This window comes from Gavialis gangeticus, unplaced genomic scaffold (assembly GCF_001723915.1).
Source record: "Gavialis gangeticus isolate Ggan-Ray unplaced genomic scaffold, GavGan_comp1, whole genome shotgun sequence".
NCBI classification, from domain to species: Eukaryota; Metazoa; Chordata; order Crocodylia; family Gavialidae; genus Gavialis; species Gavialis gangeticus.
Genome location: NW_017729031.1, coordinates 85801402 through 85814323, shown reverse-complemented (window position 1 = coordinate 85814323; position 12922 = coordinate 85801402). Strand labels below are relative to the sequence as shown.

General features: G+C 40.8%; 1 protein-coding gene across 3 annotated transcripts in view; it reads right to left on the bottom strand.

Annotated features, from left to right (window-relative positions):
- UBE2F (ubiquitin conjugating enzyme E2 F (putative)) overlaps window positions 1-12922 on the bottom strand; it is a 152189-nt gene that overhangs the window by 117263 nt on the left and 22004 nt on the right. For 2 of the 3 annotated variants that reach the window (XM_019523317.1, XM_019523315.1), the window contains exon 3: window positions 2814-2843. The exons of the other annotated variant lie outside the window; for it this stretch is intronic. In XM_019523317.1, coding sequence (XP_019378862.1) covers window positions 2814-2843 — 30 coding nt within the window. The remainder of the gene's footprint in view (window positions 1-2813; window positions 2844-12922) is intronic. 3 annotated transcript variants of the gene reach the window in all.

Sequence of the window (12922 nt, the reverse complement as noted above, 5' to 3'; positions counted from 1 at the left end):
CTGATATTAGATGCTCCAAGCAGATCCCCAGCCACAAGTCTCCCCTTTTTTCGTCCCCAGGAGTAGTATTTGTTGGTTACAGAGGAAGCACACACTGGCCAAAGGGCATTAGAAAAATGTGCACTGCACCTGCCCTCACCAAATCTTGTGGTCATTTCTCAAGTCTGTCAAACTGGCTCCTCTTACTTTTGTCTGAGAAGTTAAAACATACTAAGCTCTCTGGAAATATAGGTCCAGTTTTGATACAAGAATATTTCTTCAGCTCAAATCTGTATCTACAATCAAAGCATTCTTTAAACAAAAAAAAAATAAATAAACATTTCATCCAGAGTATTGAAATCAGAGCAAGTTAAATGGACTATCTAATGTTACTAATGATCATTTTTTTACTACATACTAAAACAATTAAGTATTTTATTTTGACACTGAAATGTATTTGGTGGCTAAAAAGACTCATTTCACAACCAGGCATATAAATATGAATGAGACATTCAATATTACCCTGAATTAGGTGCACAGTGGGAATGGGAGAGGATCATTATATTTGATTCCAGATTGAAATACCAAAGTGATATTTTGTGATGTACATTACTACTTGTTATTTATTTAAAACTAAGCAGTATTTAAGCTGAATAATTGCCCAAGTATGAGCGCTACACACTGTAAGGCAATGCCAAGTGCTATTGCCAGATTTGACCATTTTCAAGAGGCCTGAGACAGACAATGGCTAAGAGACAGGGGCCCCAGAAGCCTCCGTCTGAGTGACCGAAACATGAAGCCTTGCAGATGTAACAAGCTGGCTTAGTTAACATAGCAGAGGAAAGCATCTGTATGCCTTCTTAGATACCACACAGAACACAGGGTAAAAAGGTCTTTGGAAAAACAAAGCAACCTTGTCAACCCATAAACAGGCCAGAGTTAAAACAGCATTCCAGGATAAGACGGAAGAAACATAAGGAAGCCTCCCTTTTGTTCTCTCAAGGGTATAAATCTTAAGTAACTGACACTTTGTGAAACAAAGATATTTAAATAAAACCAAATCAGGGATTAAAGTATTAAAATGTTGAAATTATGCTTACCAGCCATGCGTAAATACTAGACATTGGTTGGGGGGGGTGGAATTTGGAGACCCTTACAAGACACCCACAGAATCACTGGGAGAGTCCCCGGCTGATGGAGACTAAGAGCCTGCTTCACTTCGTGGTAGTCAAGACCTGTCCCACAAGGTTATGCTCTGCTACTAATCTTGCTTGGTCAATTAATAACAAAAACTTCTCACATTGGTTGGAATGAGCCAAGGGTCTGTGAGTTTTTCACCCATCCACCCCGTTTAAAGTTTGTTAATGACAGAGACACAGACAAGACCCAAGACGTTGAAATCAGACCAAGCCAGGTGTTAGGAGGGTTTTTTTGTGGTTGCTATTGCTGTCGTTACTTTTACAGTATTCATTATTTGTCAACTTGCAAAAAGTTTTCATGTTAGAAAAGTGTTTTCATTAAAGGTTGAACAGTCTTGCACAAAATAAAAATCACTTGTGATATTTAGGTAAGAACGAAACTAACCAGGGCAAGTCTAACAGACCGATATTAGCAGGCTCTCTCTCTTTTTCATTGTCCATCCTTGTCCTCTCTCTCACCTTCACCTTCCCTTTTAATTTGCAAAAAAAATATTCTTCCTTCTACACCAACAAAACATCAGTTTTTACCCTGAAAAGGTCCAGATTCAGAAGCATTACAACAAGATATGAAAAGTCAGAGGGCCTGGAAAGCACCACTAAAACCCATTACATGGCTGACAGACATTTTTAGCAAGCTTCCCTAAGTTAAATCTGTCCCCAAGTTGTGTGCTCACTGGCACAGTATTGAGTGCTTATTGAGGTTATGGCTTCTAAAATGATTCTCATTACTATCCTTGCACATGTTTATAAAGAAAGTGTCCAGCAACAGCTATACTAGATTCATTGCCAACACCCATTCTCAGACAAATCAAAGCTTAAACCCCACCCCACCCTAAAAAATCCTATCATCCATTCAGAAAAATGTTTTTCCTCTCAAACTGACAGATGCTTATGACAACAAAGTTTTAGTTGTTGCTGGATTGCAGAAGCAAATTACTTAACTCTGCATGTAAAATATCAGTTGACATTTTGCAGTAGCATTTTCTCCCTGCCAATTTAAGACGGCAATTTTCTGTTTTAGCAACAGGCTCCATTGTGAAAAACATTTTCTCCTTTAGGAACACAAGTTACTGTGCATTCTCATTTCTGGGCTTTTGTTTTTTGTTTAATTTTTTTTTTTTTTCACTATCCCTAATACTCCACTCTAGCAAGTGTCAAGTTACCAATATGAAAGTAAATAACTTAGATTTGTTCAATGTGTGTTCTAGATATTTATTAAATGGATCACTTTCCTTTATTCCTTATTTCAATAGCTGTTTTACTTTGGAATTACTAGGGAAAGAAGGGAGGAAAAAACCTTCTGACACAGTAATAGAAAAAACTTCATCCCCTTGTAAGTTATTGGGAATGTACAAAAATGGGCCCCATCCCCTTCAATATGAAGTATTATTATTTAATTAAGAACAGCTACCACTGTCTCCAAGGGAAGCTAATACATACTCTGAATGAGAACACCATGAACAAGGCTGCCTGCTACCAACGGAGTGAATGTTTAAAAAACATACTGCTGTCTTGCAGCAGCACCTATAAAAATGCAACATAAAATATGTTCATAATTCAGAAAACAATCAAATCAATTTCCATGCCCCTAAGTTTCTCCCTATCAAAGTGCATGATATTGAAAGCCATACTTACAAGGTAAATTAGCTTCAAGTTCAGCAACCTCTGTTAAAAAGAACAGAAACATTATTGTTAAATGCAGACATAGAGAAATAAAAATTTCTGACTGCACATCTCTCAAGTTAAGAAACTTTTTAAACACAATGAAAAATGACAGTATTCAATTACTTTAAAAAGTATTCAATACTTTAAGTAATATTTTTAGTCTTCAAGTCCCTCCTGTGAGGTTACAAAGTTCTATTTTCTGGAACTTCTTTTTATATGCTCTTCCACAGAAATGCTCTTTTGCACTTGAGACATTCTTCAAAGAAAGAAAAAAATCTTACTGTATCTAAAACTGGTTCAGCTCTCCCATCACAAATGTTTCCAGAACATTTATCTGAACTTCCACAGAACAAGTCTACTACATTAGGTGTACAAGATGCTGACCCACGTCTAGGGCTCACAGCAATGCTAACTACTGGTAGATCAAAACAGGTCTAACCATGGAAGAAATAGGAAGTCTCCCAAGCATAAGGACAGTCTGAAATACTGTTTTATCTTCCTATGTAAATTGTTACTAGTTAACACAAGGAAAAGGATCTGGTTATTCAGTTGCACAGTGTAAACAGGACTAATGGGGAACAAAATGCACAGTTTGCAAAACACAGGAGCAGCAACTAAATAAAAATATAACAATAGGGCATGGATAATCATTCCATGCGTCTCCCATCAGCTGCGAGTTGGATCCAAATGGGGTAGCCCCAGCTCTAACAGGTACCTGCCACACCATATGTTCAATTTAAGGTGCAATTTAAACCAGCTATAAAAATGCAAGTGCACAGCACGTTATAATTTATGGTGCACTTACATGTTAAACAGCACCATAATTGCAATGTCTGCCAGGGCCCCAAAGTTACACCTGAATTGAACCATTTGCAAGTCATCTATGATGTGGCTGGTTAAATGCTTTCCTTTTGACCCTACTCTACTGCACAGATCTGCAGTTTTCTTATGTTCAATTAAGTTTTACTTATATTTAGTCCTTCCTATAGATTCAGTTTGCCTGCATATCTTAAATATTAAAAATATTATATGTAAAAATAAATCTTTTCTTGCATCTTATCCAGGAAGAGCAATGAAAACAGGCTAATTAGTTTCCATTTTTAGCTCGCATGAAAGCTAGCACAATGCTCAGGAATTTGGCTGCCAACAGTGCAAGAGAAATAATAAAATCCCAGCTCAAGATATACAGCTCTTTTTAGATTTTACATCAACTCTATTGACTTTGAACTTCAAAAGGATTTTTTTTGGTGCACAACCAAAGTTGCTCTGATAGCGACTCCAACATTTTTTGTGGCATTTTAATGTAAAGAATCTAGCATATGCAGAGTTTATTAATATTTGGTAGTAAAATGAATTGGGCACTTCAACCCTCCCTGCTTTCCATATTTTTATGTCACTTCATGGCTGAAATAACTCAGACTAGGTTTCTGATAGTTAAGTATTACCAGGCACTGAGCCAAACTGACTCCTGATACTGAGCTTAAAGAGTTAAATTGATTTTGAACCTAAAACAAATTGAACTTGGTATTGAACTTAGAGATAAATAAGGAATCTGACTAACGCTATAATGAAGACAACTTCTTTTAATTTACGATTTAAATAATGTAGTGATACAAGCCTAAAATATTCTTTGGAGGTCCTCTGCAAATAAGCTTCAAACTTAATTCAGCCACTCATTATGGGTTTATAAATGCCCACCCTCACTTAAAGTACAACCAAAAGGCACACACCAATGCTATACACAAGGTCTTTAGTTAAACCTTTACTGGAAAGTATTTAAGCATCAGGCTTCATAATGCAAGGCAGTAAATTCCTTAGCACAGCACAGTGCAAATTCAATCTTTCAAGTCTAATAGTTGATTTCACATTAGATCACCTATCATGGTGGCACTCTATCATTTAATCCTGTGGGCCAAATGAGTGGCAAAGGGATGGTCCATGCTCTGGGATTGGGCCCCGTGCTGTCTCGGCTCAGCCAGGTACCACATTCAATCTGGCCTGTAGGATTCCCCATGGGTCTGGGAACGTGGCAGCCACAGAGTGGCAACTGAAGCTACCACCGTTACCGTTTCGCCAAAATTTCCAGACCCGGGGGGTAGGGAACGGACACAAGGAGGCATTCAATCTTTGCAGGTAACTCTAACCTGCATAGATTGAACTGATTCGTAAGTGGATCAACATCTACTTTTGACTCCAGAAAGGCAGGTGCATGCCTGCAGTGGCTCAGGCCAGAAGCCAGGGGGCCCTAGAACAAGCCCTCCACTGGAGGGAAACTAAGCGGCGGGGGGGCATGGCCAAGCCAAGGCAGGCTTGAGTGTGATTGCGGAGTGGTATAAACCCCCACCCTGGTCTGCATGGACACCAGCCAGGGTGTGCCTGGAGGTGGATGGGGGAAGCAGCTCCTGTCAGGGGTCCCGTGCTGCAGCTCCCTCATCTCAGACTGTCCTGAACCACAGGGCTCTTGGCGAGTGTGGCCCGCACCACGTCCTGTGGGGAAGGGGAGGGGATGAAAACATACACCCCGTGCCTGGAGGGGAGAAGCCTGCAGTGGAGGCTTTGCTCCCCTGCCCCAGCTGGGACCTGGGTCAATTCCCCATCAGAGGTGGGGGCAAGGCAGGGGAATCCACCCTACTTCTGGCTGCTGGGGATGGAAAAGTCCCTGCTGGCAGCTGCGGGTGGGGCCAGCCCTGTTCCATTGGAGCAGACAGTCCAGTCCAGGGCTGAAAAAACATGTTGGGGGACTCAGATTTAACTCAGCTTAAACCAGGAAAGGATCTGGGACAGAAATTTGATTTGGGTCAAACCAGTTAAGTCTGATACTACATTCAACCAGGTTTATCTTAAACCAGTTTCAGCCATTTTGAAACTGGTTTACTTGCACTAAACTTATGCTTTGTTACAGATTTAAACTGGTTCCTGATCACTGAAACCAGTTTGTGCGTAACTTCTTGTCCTTAAGAATACTGAGAGAGGCAAGGATTTCTTAGGGTGGTATCTTTTATGGGACCAACTATGTAGGTGGGATAAAGTTAGACAAGATATCACCCTTTAAGTAATCCTTGCTGCCAGCACAATTTGTGGACCAATCACAGCTACAACATCATTCTTACATTACCTTAACATAGACCGGCTTCTGTTGAACTTGTTCTGATTTATGAATATTGAACATTGCTCTATTTAGATGATAGAGAGAGGACCAGAGCAAAACAACATTAATGTTGTATGGTCTCAACCATATAACACAAACTCACAAACATATTTGAGTTCTTTAAAATACCCTAGGCAACGATATCCTAGCACAAGAGTCAGCAATCAGTGGCCACCAAGCCAAGGCTGGCCCACAGAACCACTGGATCCAGTGGCATTTGGCAGCAGGGGGCCTCTGCCACAGGTGCTCTCTCTATGCTGCCACAGGGCAAAGCAACAGGGTGGCCAAGTTCTACTGCCCAGCCACCCACCCTGATCCAAACTGGATCACTCCAGCCTGCAACCAGAAAAGGTTGCCAACCACTGCCCTAGTGCTTTCACACAACCACAACAGTCGACTTAAGTTCAGTCTAAAAAAAGCCTTAAAAATTCCACATTACTGTGGAGTGCTTTTACTGAACAATTTTTAAACACGTATAATTCCAGCACACCAAAAATATTATCTCAGCTCAAACACAAACACCACCTTATTTATTTGTGTGATTTATATGTTGCCCTTCTCATCAAAACCTCAGGGCAGCTTACAGTAAGAAAACAAAACAACTTATAAAACAGGAGCATTATGAAAAAAAGTGAGAAAATAGAACAAAGAAACTTAAGAGAGGTACCAGAATATCACTAGAAGCCACGGATCCCTAAAGCAATCCCCTGGCCTAGCTTTGTTTGCTAAATGCTTCTTAAAACAGGAAGGTCTTACAGTGCTTCCAAAAGACATCCAAGCTTGGGACTCCAGTGGGCCTCAAGGAGGGAGAGAATTCCAGAGCTGGGGCAAGGAACTGCCAAGAATGACCTCCCGTGCATGTTCGCCAAGTGTACTCAAAGAGTATTGATGATATTCAAAGCTGCTCTTGGCTGAACAGAGGGATTGTAATGGGGTGTAAGGGAGAAGTAAAATATTATATGAAATAAGAGAATAATAGTAGATTGATGATGATGAAATAAAATACAAGTAAAATGTTCCCTCAGCTTTCCACTTCCCCAAACTCGCCACACTTGATGCCTTTTTTGAGACCAAATCCTCGCCTTCTGAAACCTGTTCCTTGACCATAGGCAGGAGCAGTGAGAAAAGTACAACCCAGCCCACTCCTCATCTCCTTCATGACCAACAGGAAAAAGGGTAGTATTTAGAGACCACAACGAAGCTAACGGTCAGGCAGCCATCCACATTAACTCATAGGAGCTCCATACAACAGCAGCCTTACCTCTCCCGTCCTCGGCTCATTCAGAACAGCTAAATTGAACCGTCTGAAATTAATGCATTTTTCCTTGGTGGTAGAAAACATTTTTCCCCCTTGAATGGATAACTCAGTGGGCTCAGACTGTTAAATTTAAAGTTCCTTTTAGTTTCAGGACAGGTATGAAAAATTCTGAGAACACCTAAAGCAGCGTTTCCCAACCTTTTTCACCACACGGCACACTTACATGGCCTCTCCCACACCACAGCACACGGACTGAACAGAGAGCCGGGGGGGGGGCGGGCACACGGCCAAATGCAGACCAGTCAGAAGTGGGTGGTGCAGCGCTTGAATTGCTGGCTGGAGCCACGCCCTCTGCCTGGCTGGGGGCGTGGCTCCAGCCCAAAGTGCCGCAGCACACCTGGACATGACCAACAACACGCCAGCTGGGGAATGCTGACCTAAAGTAACTAAGAATCAGTGTTTTCAAGAAATTGCCAGTAGAAGTAAAGTGTGGTCAATTGGAATATAGTGCTCTCTGCAAAGTTTATGAAACAAGTCGAAATACAAAGTAACAGAATTCTGCTTGACATAACTCAACTTTTCATGAAAAAGCAGCAAACAAGTGTTCACAGAAGCCATTAAACAGATTTTTGTCAGCTCAAGTAATGGGTCACTGGAATACAAAATGGGTTTAAGGAAGAAGGCCTGGGAAAGATAGAGAGGTCAGAGTTCTCCATTTTCCTCTTTAGCTTGAAATGAAACAAAAGACAAACAATTAAGCCTAAACTTTGACGTTAGCAAAGGGTCAGAAAATATGTTATATCATCAACACAGCAACCACAAGCTAACAAGTAACGTGCATATAATTCTACTTGTATGTAGAAGGTGGCAGATATAATATTGCATTGGGGATTAATTTTCGTCTTTCGTGACTTTTGGTGCTGTTACTTTTAACTACAAGATGTAATAAAAATTAAATTATCTACTAACAAGGAGTCTCTCCAACTGCTACTATTATGGAGTAATCTTATTACCGCTTGAATGGTGTGCTAATTACTATACCCAGTATAAGCCACAAGTGCATGAATACCGTGTACCTCCTGAGACTGGGGGAGCATGGCAACTGCCTACAGATGGCGGCAGCAGGGGCATGGTGGCAGTGAGTAGGGAGCTTCTGTAGGTGGCTGCGGTGGTGTGGGGGGGGGGGCAGTGTGGCGAGTGGCGACTGCCTCCAGGTGCTGCCAGCAGCAGCCAATCTCAGGGGGTGCACATGCACCCCCTACATGGTGCCAATGCACAGGTGAGAGAACTATTCATTCATTAATGAGTTTTTTTTTTTTTTTAAATAAAGATAGGCAGACAGATTTTAACAAATACATTAAAAACCACAGACCTTTGATCCAGAAGTTATTTTTCATAATAAAAAGGTTTATTTTAATTTTATACCATCCTCAACTCCAATAGTTACTAGCTCAAAGTCCCAAATATTTCTCTCTGAATAATGACAAATTTACTATGACTTTTAAGCATTAAATAACAGTAAGTTACAAACATGATAGTGAAGCATGGGTATTGGGAAACTGCAAAAAAGGAAACAAGATCTAACAAAATCAACGAAGCATTACATATGACAATATTTATAGATATACCAGCTATAATAACCAAAGCATAACATAAGAACCACCTTTTGAGTGAGCCAAAAAAGTACATCTAGCCCAGAATCCCAGGATAGTTCGATCCATCCCCATGTTACCCTCCCAGTCATTATATGTAGGTTACAACCTTAACTGTTGTTTCATGGCTCCCCAGTGGGCTTATCTTCAAAAACAAACTCTCTCATAGAATCATAGAAAGTTAGGGTTGGAAGAGGTTATCTAGTCCAACCCCCTGCTCAAAGCAGGACCACCCCCAACTAGATTATTACATCCACGTTTTTGTCTAGACAGGTCTTAAAAACCTCTAAGGAAGGAGGTTCCATAACCTCTCTGGATAACCTGTTTCACTGTTTTACTACCCTCCTAGTGAGAAAGCTTTCCCAATATCTAACCTAAACTTCCCTTGCTGCAACTTGAGACCATTGCTCCTTGTCCTGTCATCTGGTACCACTGACAGCAGTCTTGATCCATCATGTTTGGATCCACCCTTCAAATTGCTGAACGCTGCTAATTAAAACCCCTGAGTCTTCTCTTCTCTAGATTAAAAAAAGCCCAATTCCTTCAGCCTCTCCTCATAAGTCATGTGCCCCAGGTTAGTCTCATACTTCTTGAACACAACTATTTACACATTTGAACTCCAAAACGTCCTGTGGCAATGAGTTCCACATGTCAAGTTATGCACTGGTAGGGACCTACCCAAATTGTGGTGGAAGTGCACTGTGCAGCAGCTCCTTTAATCTTGCTCTTTTTGCCATGTGCCTCCCTGCTCCCCACTGGTGCAAGGCCCCATTGACCCCACCAGTCCTCACTGATCAGCCAGAAGGCAAAACCATGCTTTTAAATATGCCACAGTTTTTGCCTCCCGGCCAATTAGCAACAGCCAGCAGGGCTGCCAAGGTCTCTCAGCCAATCAATAACAGGAAGCAAAAACTGCAGTATATTTAAAAACCTTGGGGACAAAGGGGGAGCACAGCAAGATCAAGATTAAAAAAGCCACTGCACAGTGCATTTGTGCTGGGATTTAGGTAGTCCCTACACAATGGGTAGAAAGGTACTTTGTTTCAGATCTGCTGCCTAAACCTTACTGGATACACCTTGTTTTTTTAACTGTGAGATATTATTATTTCTATACTATTCACGTTTTCAAAGACTTGCTTTGTATTTCTTCTCAGCAGTTGCTACAGAATTATCCCAGCCTTTTTAGTTTCTCCTTGTATGGAAGCTGATCCATAGCCCAGATACTCTGTTCTCCCTCTCCATATCTTTTCTAATTCTAGTATGTTCTTTCTAAGATGGGATGACCAGAACTACAGATAGTATAAGAGGTGTGTTCGCCAGCGTGCAATCCTGACATCTGCTTAACAGAAAGGATGGTTTCTTTTTACACTGCTGATCTAAAGTTAAGACAAATCATTGAAAGCAAATTTAAACATTAATCTGTGTAAAGTCTGAATGCTGAAATGTGCATTGATCATACTAAGTCTAGTCATGTCATGATGGCCAGTAAGCAAGTGAAGTGGATGTTACAGGCAGACTGTACACACACACATATACTGTTCCAAACAGTACATCAAAGTAAAACGTTCATTTCATTAAATATCTTATTATGCTTCAGTAAAACATAGAAAACCACTAGAATTCCACTAATGTTTTACATATAGATTACAACTACTCATTCAAACCAACTTCATATGGAGAACCTACTTTTCGTAACAGAATGTCCTATAACTGTGCTTTTTAGGAACTCATACATAAAAGAAATTGAAATAAGAGTAGGTATAACTATAAAAATAAACCCTTTTATTAATAGTATTTCTAAAATTATAAAGGAACATCAAATTTCAAAACGCTTCAGTCCAAAAGTGTTTTACTTACTATGGCAGCCTACCATTTACCACCTACTGCTATAGCTCAAAAAAATGTTAGAGAAAAAAATTCTTACCATTTTGTTTATTTTGCACAATTAATAGCATATAGCTTGCAGTCAGCTCCCTCCCCCCGCCCTGATATAATGCATCTATCTGGATAGGTCTTTCATGCAACACAGAAACAAAAAAAGACAAAACAATTTTAAACCTCTGTGATACAATTCCAAGCTGAAAAAAAAAAAGTATCAGTAAACGGTGGGAGAGAGTGATGACAGAGGCAGATGTTAAAGATAAACCTAGTACTGACTTTGACAGACTATTAATTTATAGGGAAAAGATTCCTGGAATAGATAAAAGTTAAACATAATTGACTTCAGTCATTTTAAGGAAAGCAGCTTATTTCTTTCCACCTGAGAGAAATTCTCCATACCTAACTACTCTTGGGATTTATACAAAAAAAATAGATGATCCTGATTTGACATAGGAATCAGCATGAATCTCAGAAAAGAGCCCTCAAAATTCCTGTTTTCAAAACAATGTATGTTACCTTCAAAGATATTGTTCGCTTAATTGACCAAGGCATTGTAAGGGATTTTTTTGCTTAGTTACCCTTACCATAAAGAAGCAAATTATGATCCACAAGGTTTTGTTTTTAACACAGAATGAATACATTCTTCCCTACCATGAGATTAATAATCTCTCATCTGGAGCAACAGGCTCAGAAATGGCTTGACAGGCTCAGAAAATGAGCGGACGAAAACCTGATGGCTTTCAACGCCAAAACATGTAAGGTACTCCACCTTGGGAAGAAAACCCACAGCATGCTTATAGGTTTGGCATTGCTACACTTGCTAGCACCACGGCCAAAAGGGACTTGGGGGTCACGACTGGTCACAAGATGAATATAAGCCACCAACAGATGTTGCAGCTGGCAAAGCTAGCAAAATTCTGGCTTGCATCTATAAATGCTTCTCTAGCAAATCCCAGGATGTCATCCTCCTGCTGTACTCTGCCTAGGTGAGGCCACAGCTGGAGCACTGCATCCAGTTCTGGGCTCCACAATTCAAAAAGGATGTGGAAAAGCTTGAGAGAGTCCAGAGGAGAGCCACGCACATGATCAGAGGGCAGGAAAACAGGCCTTATGATGAGAGCCTGAGAGCTATGGGACTCTTCAACCTGAAAAAAAACCCCACAGGCTCAGGTGGAACCTGGTGGCTGCCTATAAGTATGTAAGGGATGTAACATCAGGATCTGGGGGAACGCCTTTTCACCAGAGCGCCCCATGGGACGAGACAGTCAAACGGTCACAAACTTCTCCACGACTGTTTCAGGCTGGACATAACAAAGAACTTCTTTACAGTTCGAGCCCCCAAGGCCTGGAACAGACAGGTGGTGCAAGCAGCTACTCTGGACTCCTTTAAGAGATGGTTGGACGTTTGTCTTGTTGGGATCCTATGACCTCAGCTGACTTTCTGCCCCTGGGGCAGGGGGCTGAACTCAACGATCATCCAAAGTCCCTTCCAGCCCTAATGTCTATGGATCTATGAAACAACATAGTTTCTGTTCCTATCTAAAAATAGAGAAAAGAAGAATCAGTCTTCTTTCAGATTCTACTTAATGTATATCTTGTAACCGTGTCAAAATTCAAGATACTATGTACTCCAACTACATGCATACTGAGCACAATTCTCCTAACTGAATATCCTCCTAGATGCCAACTAGAATTTATTCCTTATTGCTTATGTTGTAATAAATGTTTTCTGTACATCCATGAATCACTTAATTGCACAGTACTTTTTAGCCCTATTGTCAAGTTTTTAATTAAGTATACTGGGTTTAAGTGGGCCAGAAACATCAAAGTAGATGTCAAAGAGCTGCTATTAGAATGGCAGGAGCTAGCCAATGTCATCTATTGTTCCCCTTACTTTCAACATTAGATACCCCAAAAGTAGGGCAGCTGGTCAGTTTCTGGGTTGCTAAAATCCTAGGCTAGGGACAGATGTTCAAAAAGCCTGAGCCTGAATTGATTCAATCTTTGCAAGTTAATCTGACCTGGCTAGGCTAAATCAGTTTGGTAACCCAACAGACATCCCAGACATGCAGGCACATGCCTGCAGTGGCTCAAGCTATAAGCCAAGGAGCGCTAGAGCACTTTCCCTTAATTCCACAGC